A 17,403-nucleotide genomic window follows, 5' to 3' on the forward strand; every position below is an offset into this window, starting at 1 on the left:
TTATTTTTAGGGTAACAAAGGCTTTAAGGCATGCAAAGTTCAGCTGGATCTAGCTTCATCGGGTTTCTGGTTTGGAAATAATCATCGTTAGGCAAAGGCAACCAACATGATTTCTTGCGGCTAAGATGCACAGCATGTTTACCTTCAGTGCCCATTGTCTTCTGACAAGGAGTTACCCCTTTATCCTTCATTGCAGGAGCGTTTGGCACTGGGGGGACCATACTCTCAAAGACCTATCCCTTTCGCCAATCTCTTCTCATTTTGCTTCATCCCCCTTCCCCTCTGTTGTGGGTCTAATTCCTGAACAGTCTTATGTACTCATTCAGCCTTTCCCATCAGGTGGGTAGTTAGGGTTGTGTCTCATTGGTGAATAATTCTGTGGGGCTTTTTTTCTGGTACACCAGAATAGATGGTCCCTACTGCATTGTAGGGCAGGTCTCCTGGTTTGGACTTGATTGGACACTGTCCAGGTCAGAGGTCTCCAAACTTTGTAAGCAAAGGGGCCAGATTGTGGCTAGTCTGTGTAGAAAATGCACTGACGAAGGTGGGAGTAAACGATGCTCCACCATTGGTTTTAATGGAAGGAATAGTGCCTCGTGGGTTCTGATTAGGAGGAATTATGCCCTATTATTGGGGTTAGTTGGAGGAATAGTGGGGCCAAATAAAGGCAAGCAAAGAGCCACAGTTTGGAGACCACTGGTCTAGGTGCTCCTGTGCCATCACCACTGAGAAGGAATAGGAGTCCTTCTTGGGTCAGAAGAGGTTCATGTACCTAGATGTGCCTTAGATCCTGTGTGACAGTTGAAGATCATCGGCTCTTCTTGAAGAGGAATAGGGAATGTCTTTGACTTCAGGGACTGATCCACATGGAGCCAGGTCTTCTTTCTTTTGACTTATTCACAGTCTCACAAGAATGGTCCTTCAGACCCTTTTCCTGGTTTTGCCTGAAGCTAGGAAAATATGCTTTGCTCTACTGCTAAGATTTCTGTTCCTTAATCCATAGATCATGATGCATCCTGGATAAGGGGCTATGGGAAAATTCATAGAAGTATGGCTTGAGGGTCAGGGATTGGCAGGTTTGTGCTTCAGCAGTATTCCTTTGGAGTTGTCCAGAGGCATCTGTTACATTCCAGAGAGAGGATGTGTTGGCTTCATTCTCTGTTTTATCTGGCTGTTTCCATCTAACTGGTCTGGGGCTAAGGACTCATACACACGCAATTTTCGGCCAACGTCCGATCGGCCGATTTTCGGCTTGTTAGTATGATGCTTCCGACAACCGACTCCGACTTTTCGGCCGAACAAAATGGTGTGCATGCTATAAAAATTTTTTTGGCCGTCAACAGAACGGCAGATTTTCCATCAGTCAGTACAGATTTCGGCAGACAAAAATCTGATTAGCAAGACTGGGCATGCTCAGAGAAGAAAAAACACACGGAAAGTTAACCAGAACATGACATCACTTCTGAAGTTGGTTTTTGTTGGCCGAGAAAATTTGTGTGCAGTCTAGAGCACATTTCAACCAATACAACAACACTGGACAAAAGACGGCCGATCGGTCGGCCGATAATCGTTGCGTGTGTACGAGGCATTACTTCCATCTCCTGCCTACTTTTGTGGGTGTTGTTCTTTTACATCCTACCACCTTCAATTATGTTGAGTTTTATGGCAGACTATATCTTATTCAGCGTTTTTCCTGATAAGTCTTGCTTAGTGAGGTTGGTTGTCTGGCTATAAAAGCACTTTAGACAGAGAGGGTTCCTTTCCTTTGATTCTAGGGGTAAGAGTGTAAAGGCTTAGGGCCTTCCTGCTTATACTAGCTGGACTTCTTGCCAGGACCTGTCTTAGGCTACTATGCAGGGCCTGTTCTCCTTGGAGCTTTACCTCATTTCTTGTTGACCACATCAGTTTGAGTCTTTCCTTTTCTACATGGGAATTTGTTTTTGTTCCACTTGTTTTTTGGTTTGGTGAGTTATGGTTCATTAGCTTCTTGTTTGCTTCAGGTTTTGATGTTCCCTTCTGTGCAGAGTCATTCCTTTCTGGTGGTGATCTTTTCTGTCTGGTCTTGAGCAGCAGGTTGATTTTCCATGTCCTCCTGGTATTGTCAGCAGGTTCCCATATCTAGTATCATCTGCTATCAATTTTGAACAATGTCAACTCTTTGGCAGAAGGCAGTCCCTAGTTCTGTAGGGCCTGTTAGCTTGTTGCCCATCACTCAATTGGACTACGTTTAGATGTCCTGACAATATCCAAATTCCTGTGTCTCTAAATGGACGAGAAGGAAAATAGGGTTTCTCTTTTGTTAATTGACGGATGCAGCTCCAGTCATTCTTGCCCATTGGGTTATGTTGTCCCCTACAGGAGTAGGACACTAGGCAGAAAAAACGTCAGGCTACACCCATGGGTAGTCCCAGGGGGTATACGTCCTCTTCCTGCTAGTCACTCAGTTTTATTTTCTGCCTAGTCTGAAGTAAGGACCTAGTTCCTTGCTGGGAGCTTTGGTCCTGGCAAAATGTTTTAGATAGAATATTTTCTCCGCAGAGGTCTACTATCAACTGCCGGACTGGGCGACAGGCTTGATAATCTAGATTCCCCTTGTATTGGACAGTGGTCACCACGGATGCCAGCCTGTCCGGCTGGGGAGGCGCCCTCTGCAAGCATTCTGTTCAGGGGATCTGGACGCTGGAAGAGTCCAGACTACCGATCAATGTCTTGGAACTCCGATCGATCAGACTGTGTCCTGGATCATTGAACGAATCCTCTTCAGGGATGCCCAGTGCGCATTCAATTGGACAATTCCACGGCCGTTGCTTTTGTCAATCACCAAGGGGGCACAAGAGGGGCTCTGGAGGTAGCCAACATTCTGAGGTGGGCAGAACAATTCGTTCCAGCCCTCTCGGCTGTGCAGATTCCATAGATGGAAAATTGGCAGGCGGATTACCTCAGTCAGCAGGCGTTGGACCAAGGGGAGTGGTCCCTTCATCCGGAGGTGTTTCATCCGCTGTGTCTCCGATGGGGCACCCCAGAGGTGGATCTTTGGCGTCTCCGCTCAACGGAAAGGTGCAGAAGTTTGTGGCTCGGTCGAAGGATCCACTGGCGGGTGCCACAGACGCGCTGGTGGCTTAACGGGGTCAGTATCGTCTGATCTACGCCTTCCCTCCTCAAGCTTTTGCCCAGACTCTTACGTAGGATCAAGGCAGAAGGGATTCCGGTCATCTTAGTAGCTCCAGACTGGCCTCGCTGGGCTTGATGCGCTGATCCAGTGCAGCTGCTCGCCGATGTTCCTTGGAGGCTTCCTCCCAGGGGGAATCTGCTGTCCCAAGGACCGATTTTCCATCCTGCTTTACAGTCCCTGGCTATGACGGCTTGGCTGTTGAACGCCGTGTGCTAAAGGATAGAGGTTTGTCTAAGTCGGTGATTCCTACGTTGTTAACAGCTAGGAAATCTACTTCTAGGAAGATCTACCATCGTACGTGAAAGACCTAGATTGCGCGGTGTTAATCTCTTGGGGTTCATCCTAGCTCCTTCTCGTTTGATCGGATCTTAACCTTCCTTCAACAGGGGGTTGAACAGAAATTGGCCTTGAGTACCATCAAGGGCCAGGTTTCGGCCTTTGCGGTCTTTCCAACGACCTTTGCCCACACACTCCCTGGTGCGTACTTTTCTTCAGGGTGTCCGACATTTGGTTCCTCCACTGTGGGCTTCGTTGCCGCCTTGGGATCTTATTTGGTGCTTTCAGCGCTACAGAAGCCTCCCTATGAAAATTTTCGGGAGATTCCCCTGCTTACACTGTCCCAGAAGGTGGCCTTTTTGGTGGCTTTCACCTCTGTGTGCAGCAAGTGTCGGAACTGGCAGCGTTATCTTGTCCACCTTATCTTGTGATTCACAAGGATAAGGGTGTGCTTCACCCGTATCCATCATTCCTTCCTAAGGTGGTCTCTGACTTTTTCATTTGAATGAAGACATTGTGTTGCCTTCCCTGTGTCCCAGGCTTAAACATCCTAAGGAAATTGCCTTGGATGTGGTCGGGGCAATTAGTATGTACCTGGCAGCTATGGAGTCTTTCAGGAAGTCAGACTCTCTCTCTTTGTGCTCACGGATGGACCTCGCAAAGGGTTGTCAGCTTCCTCTGCGACCATTTCCAAATGGATCAGACACTGTGGTTCAGGCCTATTCCAAGGGTCCGGTTCCTCCTTTCCCTGTAAATGCGCACTCTACTAGGCGCTTAGTGCCTCCTGGGCCTTCCGTCAGTGACCCAGGTTTGCAAGGCGGCCACCTTGTCATCAGTGCACACTTTTACAAAGTTTTATAAAGTCGATGTGTTGGCATCTGCGGATGCTTCCTTTGGCCACAAGGTTTTGCAGACTGCTGTTTAAGACGACCTGATCCTCTTTGATGGTGAATTGTTTTTTTCGGGTGGGCTCCAGTTGTTTGGTTGAGCCCCTGTTGCCCGGTTGGCTACTGTTTAGCCTTGGAAAGGGTTTGGCTGTTTCCCTCCCCTCATGTTTAACACTGCTTTGGGACGTCACAATGGTCAAGAATGACTGGCGCTATGTCCGTCAATGAATGAAAGAGAAAATGGCATTTTTGACTTACCGTAAAATCCATTTTTCTGATGTTCATTGACGGACACAGCGCCCACCACTCTGTGGAGATATATATCTCCTGACACTGCTTGTAACAAAACTGAGTGATTTATAGAAGCAAGAGGGAGTATACCCCCTGGACCCTGGGTACAAATACGCCCCAAATTAATTTTTGCCACAATTTTTTTGATTCTTTTTTTTTTTTTTTTTTATACATACGGTCACTTATATACGGTGTACTGTCACCAGTGTAGTAGTGTCATCAAATAACTGGTGTGGTAGTGATCAGGGACACTGACTGTGACCGTATGCAAAAGGGGAAAAAAGTTAAAAAACTTTTTTTTTTTCCGATTATTTAACCACTTTACCGCTATGTACCGTAGTACTACTGCGGCAAAGTGGCTCGTTCCCGTCTGACGACGTAGACCTACGTCGCCAGACTCCTCCCCCTGTAGGCGCGCTCCCGTTGTTTTCATTCACAGCGGGAGTCGGGCCAGGGGAGGAGCAGCGGTGATCGCCGCTGCTCTGCCCCGATCGTCGGGGAATCTAGTTTGGAGATCCGCCCGCCTGTGTAAACAGAGCGGGCGGATCTCCTCAGTGACAGGGAGTGACAGATTGCAGGGTTCAGCATAGCTGGATATCCGATCTGTCCCTGTGTCACACAGTCACCTCCCCCCCACACGTCAGTAAGCACCAGGCATACATTAACCCCTCCCTCTCCAATAAAATTAACCCCTTCCCTGCCAGTGTCATTTTTACAGTAACAGTGCATATACAGTGGGTACGGAAAGTATTCAGACCCCCTTAAATTTTTCACTCTTTGTTATATTGCAGCCATTTGCTAAAATCATTTAAGTTCATTCTTCTTCCTCATGAATGTACACATAGCACCCCATACTGACAGAAAAACACAGAATTGTTGACATTGTTGCAGATTTATTAAAAAAGAAAAACTGAAATATCACATGGTCCTAAGTATTCAGACCCTTTGCTGTGACACTCATATATTTAACTCAGGTGCTTTCCATTTCTTCTGATCATCCTTGAGATGGTTCTACACCTTCATTTGAGTCCAGCTGTGTTTGATTATACTGATTGGACTTGATTAGGAAAGCCACACACCTGTCTATATAAGACCTTCCAGATCACAATGCATGTCAGAGCAAATGAGAATCATGAGGTCAAAGGAACTGCCTGAAGAGCTCAGAGACAGAATTGTGGCAAGGCACAGATCTGGCCAAGGTTACAAAAAGATTTCTGCTGCACTTAAGGTTCCTAAGAGCACAGTGGCCTCCATAATCCTCAAATGGAAGACGTTTGGGACGACCAGAACCCTTCCTAGAGCTGGCCGTCCGGCCAAACTGAACTATCGGGGGAGAAGAGCCTTGGTGAGAGAGGTAAAGAAGAACCCAAAGATCACTGTGGCTGAGCTCCAGAGATGCAGTCAGGAGATGGGAGAAAGTTGTAGAAAGTCAACCATCACTGCAGCCCTCCACCAGTCGGGGCCTTATGGCAGAGTGGCCCGACGGAAGCCTCTCCTCAGTGTAAGACACATGAAAGCCCGCATGGAGTTTGCTAAAAAACACCTGAAGGACTCCAAGATGGTGAGAAATAAGATTCTCTGGTCTGATGAGACCAAAATAGAACTTTTTGGCCTTAATTCTAAGCGGTATGTGTGGAGAAAACCAGGCACTGCTCATCACCTGTCCAATACAGTCCCAACAGTGAAGCATGGTGGTGACAGCATCATGCTGTGGGGGTGTTTTTCAGCTGCAGGGACAGGACGACTGGTTGCAATCGAGGGAAAGATGAATGCGGCCAAGTACAGGGATATCCTGGACAAAAACCTTCTCCAGAGTGCTCTGGACCTCAGACTGGGCCGAAGGTTTACCTTCCAACAAGACAATGACCCTAAGCACACAGCTAAAATAACGAAGGAGTGGCTTCACAACAACTCCGTGACTGTTCTTGAATGGCCCAGCCAGAGCCCTGACTTAAACCCAATTGAGAATCTCTGGAGAGACCTAAAAATGGCTGTCCACCAACGTTTACCATCCAACCTGACAGAACTGGAGAGGATCTGTAAGGAGGAATGGCAGAGGATCCCCAAATCCAAGTGTGAAAGACTTGTTGCATCTTTCCCAAAAAGACTCCTGGCTGTATTAGATCAAAAGGGGGCTTCTACTAAATACTGAGCAAAGGGTCTGAATACTTAGGACCATGTGATATTTCAGTTTTTCTTTTTTAATAAATCTGCAACAATGTCAACAATTCTGTGTTTTTCTGTCAGTATGGGGTGCTATGTGTACATTCATGAGGAAGAAGAATGAACTTAAATGATTTTAGGAAATGGCTGCAATATAACAAAGAGTGAAAAATTTAAGGGGGTCTGAATACTTTCCGTACCCACTGTATATAGCACTGATTACTGCAGTAATGTCACTGGTACCCCCAAAAGTGTCAAAAATGTCAGTCAAGGGTCCAATCTGTCCGCCGCAATGTCGCAGTCCCGCAAAAAAAATCGCAGTTCGCCGCCATTACTCGTTAAAAAAAAAACACCAAAAATGACAGAAATCTTTCCCTTTGTTAGTAAACGCAATAACTTTTGCGCAAACCAATCAAAATACGCTTATTGCGATTTGCGATTTTTTTTTTTTTTTTTACCAAACATGGGTAGCGCAAAACAAATTGGCCAAAAAATTTAAAAAAAATCGGTTTTTACATCTTTTTTGGGGGGAATTTCATTTAAAAAAATGTTAAAAATAGTTCAAAATAAACGCTCTTTTTTTGTATATAGCGCAAAAAGTAAAAATCGCACAGGTGATCAAATACCACCAAAAGAAAGCTCTGTTTGTGGGAAAAAAAAGGACATAAATTTCGTTTGGGTACAGCGTCGCATGACCGCGCAATTGTCAGTTAAAATCGCACAGCGCCAAATCGCAAAAAGTGGCCCAGACGTAAGACAGCAAAATGCTCTAGTGGTAAAGTGGTTAATACTGTGACTAGAACAATACAGTGTTACCATAGTAACACTGTAGTACACTGAGGAAGTGATCAGGATTTTTTTTTTTTTTTTTTTTTTATTATTATTATTGCTTATGCCAGTGAATTTTATTGGTTTGAACGACCATTTTTACTGATTTAGATTGAAATTGAATCATTCTGTGAGTAGTATTGTGATTAGCTGTGATTGCCCACCTGCTAATCACATGGTACAGATGGACTGTGATTAGCCCTATCTGTACCATGTGATCACTGTGACCAATCGCAGCTAGCAACACCATTGTATACAATGGATGGCATGAAAGGAAGCCATCCATTGTTTACAATTTGTCATGTGATCTGCTTTGATTAGTCACAGCGATCACATGGTACCAGCAGCAGGCCGGTACAATGATCGGTCATCGGCAGTGTCCGGTTGACAGATCGCGCCCCGGGTTGGACGTCCTATGATGTCCACCCGGTACAACAAAAGTCCCACCTGGCCGTCAGGCTATAGGCCGGCAGGAAGTGGTTAAGGATTTTTTTTTTTTTTTTATTATACACAACTGATGTTTTCTTCTTGTACTGTTTATTAAAATTACTACTTTAATAAATCTTTTTTTCAACAATAAAGTTTGAAGCAATGACTCTTTTCCATTTTTTTCTGTTTTTAAGGTGAAAGGAGACCTTCGTTGCTCTCGGATAATCAGGAACGGTCCTGGGATCTTCCAACACCCCCTGATCAGCGCTTGTCCCGCAGCCAGTCGGACATGTTCTCCCCCCAGCCGCCTCTTCTACAGCGCTCTCAGGATCTCTACAATGACCTCATGCATGACACTCCTGCCCGCATTAACCCTTTCTCGCAGAGAGAAGACCTGAAGGGTGGAAGAATTAAGCTTTACGACACCCCAAGTAAATCAGTCATTTCATTGACATTTGACCTTCCGCCCCCACTGACCTACCAAACCAGCAGTCCGGTCACCCCGGAGCCCATAGTGGATGCCCAGTGTGACTTTTCAGAGATGATAGGCAGACCAAGACGCTGCCGCTCTCTTCCATCCTCTCCTGAGATATCGCGGAGAGGAAGCCTGTGCCCCGTCACCACCCCGGTACAGAGAGGTCTCCACTATAAAGGGGAAAGTTGTGACATTGATGTAAGTTCTGTACAAACAGATGGAAGCAATAGGACAGTCAATGGGTTCTTACAGAATGATTTTCAGAATTCTGTGGAGATTTCCCCCAATAATCTGCTGCAAAGTCTAAATTCTCCAAGAAATCTGCAATCTGGTGGGCTCACGGAATCTCTACTCGATAAAGACTGGACATTGAACACGGGCACTGATGAGTGTGGCCAGGAAGGGAGACAGTTTGGTGGGGCTCTCATAGATTACATGAAAGAGGAGTCCACAGAAAAAGTCCTACATCCGGACAGTGAACAGTTAGAAAAAAACACTAGTCCCCCAAGTACTGATGACCCGAAGGAAAAAGACTCTGCAGAGAGCTCTATTGGTGTTTCAGGTTGGGAGGTCAAAGCTTTATCCCCTGATCTTCACCTTCATGGAACGAAAGGTCAACCTGGGGGTCCAGGGATCCCAAAGTCTCACGAGAGTTCTAAGGACTGGAACCGACGGTGGAAACCTAATGGGACAATGTCAGAAGACAATGCGGAAGTTGAGCGGCCTGAGATTGGAGAGCCCATGGATTGTTCAAGCAGTCCGGAGAGCACAGAAGAGAACACTTTTTGTAGGAGGCTGCCACAGATGCGGGCCAATGGTTTGCTTCCTGCTCACCTGACCCCTCCTCACTCTTCATTGTCTTCTACACCTTCGTCTTCCCGTTCCCCCTCTCCCCCTGTAAGCACATGGCAGCAGGAGCCACCTGGTGTCCCCAACAGGATTAGTCTTTCGGACAATAACAATGTAGTCTGCAGCAAACCCATCGGATGGGTTGGCTTGCTGCATCCTCATCCTCTGGGTTCAATGGAGGGCAACCTATGGGAAGGTAGCTTGCCAGGCCTGGGGTGTGAAGGAGCCGAGAGCGGAAGCATGGCTCCTCTGCATGCTTCCTCCAGTTCAGTCCTGGACCATGAAGAGACAGTGTCTTGTCCTGCCTGCTGCCTGGGAAGTTTCAGCTTCATATCAGTGTGTCACCGTTCACCTCCAGACACCTCCCGATATCAAAACCTGAACTGTGAGTCGAGTCGCGGCCTCATCCACACAGCACCGCGGCTTGGCACTCCCAGACCAGGTCCAAGCAGGAAGCTGCCAGAAGCGCAGACTTAGCAATATCCAAGTTCTGTAGCTTTTCGGAAAGTCTTCTGATGCACGGGACACTTTTGTGGGGGCTTTGTTTACAAACATGGAGCCGCTGTGATGGTTATGTCCAAGTCCATGCGTTCTTTTTGCTCCGAGTTTGCACTTAGCTTTGGCCGACTACTGGTGCAAGCTACATAATACTAATTAATGTTTTTTTTTTTTTTAAAGAAAAAAATTCTTACGCATTGATGCACAAGCATGGCTACAATTTAGGGGCCCCTTATTTATTTATCAAAGAGAAGATGACTCAGTTGATGAGTTTAACTACCAGCAAGGCACAAGCAGCTCCGCTCTCCTTCCTTCCCTGTGTATAATGTTTCACGTCTGTCCTGCCACAGGAGACTCAAAGTTCTGATTTAAGGAACCCTTTAAATGGACGTATCCAACGCTGCCCTTCTGTGTAATGCTGTTTTATGACTCCTGCTTGGTGAGCAGTAAATGATCACTCTTAGAGGTTTTGTGGTCACGCCTGAGCCAGGTCACATCTTGCCAGGACGGAATTGTTCAAATTCAACTTCCGTCACTCCGATGCTCCTGCCACTGCTTCCTATATAATGATCACCTTGAAGGCAGAGTGAATTTTATGGATTATTGAAGTGTTTGCCAAATGGAAATTTCTTTTTTTTTTGCAAGGTATGAATTGAGTGGGGAAAGATTAGAATCCCTGTCTGTACTGCTATCTAGAGCTTCATTAGAAAGATCTCCTGTCCTGAAAGCCATTAAAAGAAAATCTGCAACGGGGAAAAATTAACGAGTACAAAGCCTGAGATTGCCAAACAAAAGGTCTAATTGTCCAAGGTGTTCTAATATTAACATTTATATTGGTTTACAAGATGAGAAACACCAGGATGTTTCGGCAAAAATAGCTCCTCCTTTCTTCTAACAAATAGACCTATGAATACCTATGTTGGCTTAGTTCATATTGGCGTATAGACTGAGAGCACCAGACGAAAGGTCTAAGAGTCCACAGTCATCTAATAATGATATTGGTTCATAACCAGGAAGGCCAACGAATTCCCGCACTCATAACTCCACCCTTCTTCTGTAAAATAGACCTATTAATACTCATGTCAGCTTAAATCATTTTTGGTGTATAGTCAGAGAGCACCAGTCGAAAGTTCATAATCTTCTAATATTCTTCTAATATTGATATTGGTTCACAACAAGATTAAAAAATATCACCAATGCGTTTCGGCACTCATAGCTCCTCCTTTTTTTTTTTTTTATATAAAAAAGACATAGGACTACCTATGTCAGCTTAATTCATATTGTTGTATAGTCTGAGCACCAGACGAGTGACCAGGTCTAAGAGTCCAAAGTCTTCTATAAAATGGACATATGAATACCTGTGTTGGCTTAAGTCCTATTGGTGTATATCAACTCAGTTCTTAGGGTATATCACTCTGATATAAATTAAACTTTGATGGTATATTCTTATGTCAATGTTTAGCTCCCGTAGATTGGGGAGATCTTTGAGACCCCAAAAAAGGCATTGGTTGTTTTGTGTTCTCTTGTGAGCCAATATCAATATTTAAAGACTAGGTATTTGTGTTTATTTTATAGTCCCGGAGAAGGGGACAATCTTTGAGCCACCCAAAAGCATTGGTTGCTTTGCTTTAACTTGTTGTGAACCAATATCAATATTAAAAGACTAATATGTCTATTTTATAGCCCCGAAGAAGATCTCTGAGATCCTGAAACGCGATGCCCGTTTCAGGTTGTCTTGTGGGCCAAGGTCAATATTAAAAGACTTTAGACTCTTCGACAAAGCTAGTAGAGTTCTCTCTATTCTGGGTTCCCTCTGTTTTTATTGAGAGATCCCCACCAGAGCTCCTTTACTAATCAGTTTGACGTGTTGATAACGTGTATCCACCACCTCATTTCTGTTCTCAGAATAAATATCTGACATGGATTCTAGTCTTCTATTCCACTAAAGAAAAGCCTTTTTAATTTCGATCTGTGTTTGTTTCAGAGTTCCCCTCGCTTTCCGTCTGATTAAAATGTCATTGGGACAGGAAGTGAGGTTAAAGTTCTCTAAAGAAACCCTGGATAGCAATTAATTAAAAACTGCTTGGGGGGGGGGGGGGGGGGGTAGTTCTAACCCTTCCCTACTTAATCCAAATAGAAGGTTTTGGCCAAACACCCTTTAGCGCCTCATGGACATGGGCACTTGTGGCCGTAGAATGTAGAATTAAAGTATATATATCTCTGCTCGGGAGCTGCATAGCCACTCATGGAAATCAATGGCTGTACGTGGGTATACGCCGCTATTTGCGTAAACGCGCATGCATATGGAAGTCCCGCCCTAGATGCAGACTGGTGCCCGTGTGCATGAGGCATGTGCATAGAATCTCCTTTGTGACCGGTTATAGCATCCCAGGCTACATGTAGGACAGGGTCTGATTTTTCGCTACTAATGGAAAAATTTACGACCAAGAAGAAAAACAACCAAAAACAGAATTCACATTGGTGGCCAGCGTGGTGGAAAATCTCTAAGACTGATCATGCAGCTTATTCCCTTCTAATAAACATGGCGCATACCTTGCGCAGATGTCAGTGTTGAGATTGTTGGGATGCATTTTGCATACGAATAGAAATGAAAGCACTTATACCAGATGTTGCCGCAATTACTATATACATTTTCACAAGGATGAACAGACAATGGATGTGGATGCACGTGTGAATAGCTGGCCTTGTTAACGGTTTTCTTCAGCCCGTACGCCCATGATGTGTATTTGGTATACAGGTGGGTGGGGCCATGCTGTTTGTCTGCTTCCCTGTATCGTAAGAGCACATCATGGGCGGATGTGCTTGAAGTGGAGCAGTTGTATGTGCTCCAGGTCAGCCAGTTTTGTGGCATTTCTGCAGGCACTGCCTTAAGTTGGTTCTTCTGCCTATTCATTTGCCTCAACTTAAGTACATTTTTCCTTCAGCTGCATAGGGAAACACTGCTCTTTGCATTCATTGGCACCATTCCCAGCACTGTGCTGAGGTGTGAGATTTGCAGTTTGCACTGTAGACTTCCTCTGGACACTGCGGAGACTTTGAATCTAAGCACTCCAATGTGAGCAAAGCCTTAAAGCAAGAATCCACTTTTGTTGACCATAAACCTCTCCCTCCAGGCCAGGTACATACATTACAAGAAATGCTAGAAATTTTGTTTACAGATCCATACCTGCCTCTGTTCTGTAGATAGCGAGCTAGACCATTCCAGTGCATTTGCTGAAAGGGAGCGCTAAGTGGGTGGGACCACCTTGCCATAGCAATGTAATCAGTCCTAGTATTGGGAAAAAAAAGAGAGCCACCTTGCATTTTTTTTTTTTTTTTTAAGACCTTCTTTACGCCTTGAAAGTATCTCACTACATAATAAAACTGCTAGTGGAGTAAAGACCACTAACGTCTTACTGGCACTCGCCTTCTATAATGCCTTGTGCTGCAAATCAGCTGTTTAAATTGTATTAAATCAGTAGCATGAGATTCAATTACATGTGTAGTTTACCTGAACATTTACAAATTGGGTGGTACAGAAATTATATGGTATCCACTATTAACTAAACTAGTGTTACCCTTTTAAGAGGACAAGACAATCCCTGGACCTTTCAACATCTTCCCCTGTCTGTAGTGGCTCTCGTAAGGAACCCTGACCAGTCTGTGGCGGCTCTTGTGAGTAGCCCTAACCCATCTATGGTGGCTGTGCCAAAGAACCCTCACCAATCTATGGTGGCTCTCGTAAGGAACCCTTACTTGTCTGTGGTGGCTCCTTTTGGGAACCCTGACCCGTCTGTGTTGGCTCTTGTGAGTAACCCTGACCCATCTCTGGTGGCTCTAGTAAGGAAACCTTACTCATTTGTGGTGGCTCCTGTGAGTAGCCCTAAGCCATCTATGGTGGCTTTTGTTGGGAAACCCTGACCTATCTATGGTGGCTCTTGTGAGTAACCCTAAGCCATCTATAGTTGGCTCTTATTGGGAAACCCTGACCTATCTATAGTGGCTCTTGTGAATAACCCTGACCCATCTATGGTTGGCTCTTGTTGGGAAACCCTGACCTATCTATAGTGGCTCCTGTGAGTAGCCCTAAGCCATCTATGGTGGCTTTTGTTGGGAAACCCTGACCTATCTATGGTGGCTCTTGTGATTAACCCTAACCTATCTATAGTTGCTCTGTGAGTAACCCTGACCCATTTATGGTGGATCTTGTAAGGAACTCTAATGCTTCCAGTAATGTAATTCACACCTGACCTGTACAGAGCATGACTCCCTACTCTGCTGATGGATTTTGACCTATGGTGAGACCTGAACCGATTCGCTGGAGGATGCCATACGTTCTCAGCAATAATCAATAGTGAATTAATTGGCTGCTTCTTGACTCGGTTCAGTGTGAGGAAATGGTTTTATACTGCAAAAGTTCATAAATTTAAACAAAATTAATGAAAAAAGTTGAGTAAAAAAATGCACAATTTTTGTAAAGGAAATTTTACCATAATGGCGTTAAAACCTCAAAGGGGTACTAGGGCTAAAAGTGTATTACATGATATGTGATATTTCATCATTCTTGGAGATAATTTGGTTTTGTTGATAAAGCGGGAAGGAAATGGTGAACTGTTTGAACTGATATGCTGACAGTTCTTTGGGGTTTTATCGCCTAATCTTTGCACAGTATTTTTGTTGATTTTAAAGGATAGGTTGTTGGTCCATCATTTTGCTCTCCATTTTGAACCCTTGGAGAATACCATGCAAATGTTGGTTTTGTATTCTGCCTTTTACATGATGTTTGTCCCATTGTTCTCAACTTGGCACCATAGATTTGATCACCTGTTTCTGTGTCTTGATTTCTTTAGGTTGGTCTTCCTGATCCCCCTCTGATCCATCATATTCATTCATGATGTTGCTGAACCCCATCTGTTCCATCACAATTTCATATGGTGTTCCTGAACCCCCTTTGATCTAGTTATTTATTGTGTTCCTGAACTTCATCTGATCCATCACAATCGTTCATTGTGGTCCTCAATCTCCTCCATAACCCAAAATAACATTTATTATGTTCCTGAACCCCCTCTGTTCCATAACATTTATGGAGTATTTGAGCTCCCCTCTGATCCAAAAAAATCATTGTGTTCCTGAACACCCTCTGATTAATTACAGCTATTGTGTTCCCAAGCCCCTATGATCCATTGCAATCATAATGGTGTTCCTCAACCCTCTTTGATTAATCCCAATTAGTCATTAATTTCCTAAACCCACTCCGGTCCATAACAATCATTGTATTCCTGAACCTGGTCTGATCCATCACAATCATTTTATTGTGGTCCTGAACCACCTCTGATCCATAGCAAATGTGTTCCTGAACCTCCTGTGTTCCATGACAATCCTTCATTGTGGTCCTGAACCTCCTGTGTTCCATGACAATCCTTCATTGTGGTCCTGAACCTCCTCTGTTCCATGACAATCCTTCATTGTGGTCCTGAACCTCCTGTGTTCCATGACAATCCTTCATTGTGGTCCTGAACCTCCTGTGTTCCATGACAATCCTTCATTGTGGTCCTGAACCACCTCTGATCCATAGTAAATATGTTCCTGAACCTCCTCTGTTCCATGGAAAATATTTGTGTTCCCCAACCCCCTCTGTTCCATCTTATTCATTGAGTTTCAGAACCCCTTTTGATCCATACAATTCATTGTGTTCCTAAACCCCATCTAAACCATCACAATTATGGCGCTTTTCCACTGCATGGATCCGAACGGTTCGGCTCGCTTTTGTGCTTTTCCACTGCATGGTACGGTGTAGGAACGGTTCGGTACGGCACGGCAGCACTTTTCCGCTACATGGAACCAAACGGTACGGCTCGCTTAAACAGTACCACCTCGGTTGTGGTTCCAAGAGGGCCCTACTGGTACCATATCACACAATCCTTTGCATGCAGCCTTGACTGTTTGTCACTACTAGCCACTGATTGGTCAGAGAATCGTTATCCCACCCACTTACTTTAGTACTACTTTAGTGGAAAAGCAAACCATACCAAACCGTTCCAACACCGTACCATGCAGTGGAAAACCAAGCAGGGCCGAGTAGAGCCGAGCCGGTACTTGCAGTGGAAAAGTGCCATTAGTTATTAAGGTCCATAACCCCCTCTGTTCCATCACATTTGTGCTCCTGGAGCCCCCTCTGATCCATCACAATTATGCTTCCAAACCCACGGCTGGTCCATCACCGTCATTCATTGTATTTCCGAACCCCCGTCTGGTCCATCACCCTCATTCGTTGGGTTTCTGAACTCCCATCTGATCCATCACAATCATTGCTCCAAGCACAGAACAGATCATCCCTGAGACATCAGAGCTTATACTCTAGCTGGGACCTGAGTCTGCTCCTCTGAGTAAAACCTCTGGCACAGGGCACTTGTTTTGTAAACCCGTAGTGGAGCCGGTACTTATGGGGAGCAGTCCGGAGCTCAGTAGAGTATCAACAGCAGCTGGTTATTCATAGAAAACAAAAATTTACACACTATATCCCAGAACAATTTCTACAGGATCTCTGGGATGTTTTTTTGAAAAAATATAGAAGATCCTGAACAAGTTTTTAGATTTTCTTGCTGTGTTTTTCTTGTTAATGTGTATATATAATGCTCCACAAGAAATTTTTACAAAGATGGTGACAATCTGAACCCAATCAAAATTGAGACAAATGCATTTCAGTTGGGAGTACAATTTTCTGTATAAAGTGAATGATTGCCCAATACTCGGCTAGTGTCTGCCCCCCCAATGTTGACTTCCCTTTTCCTGACAATCCTTGTTCATGCTTCTGTTGGATATGAGGCGCTTCTTTTGTAAAGTGTCTCCAACAAGCACTTTATGCTGTGCATATGCTTTGGCCTGGTTGCGCTGCCCCCCCCCCCCCACCCCCATGGTTTTCTACAAAGCACTTTATGTCCCGTCACTGAAGTCCCCCTGACATTTCCCTGTGATGATCTGCACTTTGTCTTGACTGTCTTTGAGGCTACTGACACTACATGTGAACTTGAGCACTTAACCTTTTTGTGACACACCCGGCGTGAGCACTACCTCTCTCACGTCTCCTCTTTTAGCAATTTTTGCTGGGCCTATATATTTTCCGCCTTTACCCAAGCTCCTCTGACTGCACTCCGGGGATGGAGCCGTCTCTGTACATTGCTCTACACTACCTCAGTGCACATAATGCTAACAGTTATCCTGACCCAAATTAATTCTAACATACTCTGTACTTTGTTTTTGAGAGTCCCGTCCAGCTTTCTACTTATAGTCGGTGAAATGCAAAATCTGCAGAATGCAATGCAGTGACTGTACCTGAATTTTAACATTTCTGTATTTTTGGTGTTTTTTTCTTCTTCTGGTTGTCTTTTCACTTGGAAAATGCTTTATTGTTCACTCAAGCCTAATTTTCATGTACAGAAGGACCTTTTCAGAGAGCAATATATGAATGTGGCACACATGGAGGTCCCTTTTTTCTTATTCAACAAACCAATCACCAGACATGTTGTTGAGCTGAG

General features: G+C 44.7%; 1 protein-coding gene across 1 annotated transcript in view; it reads left to right on the forward strand.

Moving 5' to 3' along the window:
* The window catches only part of LOC309561993 (uncharacterized protein), an 87,527-nt gene extending 77,489 nt beyond the window's left edge, over positions 1 to 10,038 (forward strand). Inside the window, exon 10 of the mRNA XM_082266088.1 lies at positions 8,241 to 10,038. Coding sequence (XP_082122214.1) covers positions 8,241 to 9,847 — 1,607 coding nt within the window. The 3' untranslated portion in view covers positions 9,848 to 10,038. The remainder of the gene's footprint in view (positions 1 to 8,240) is intronic.
* Positions 10,039 to 17,403: the final 7,365 nt, after the last annotated feature.

This window comes from Pelophylax lessonae, assembly GCF_965119305.1.
Source record: "Pelophylax lessonae genome assembly, chromosome: 1".
Taxonomy (NCBI): Eukaryota; Metazoa; Chordata; class Amphibia; order Anura; family Ranidae; genus Pelophylax; species Pelophylax lessonae.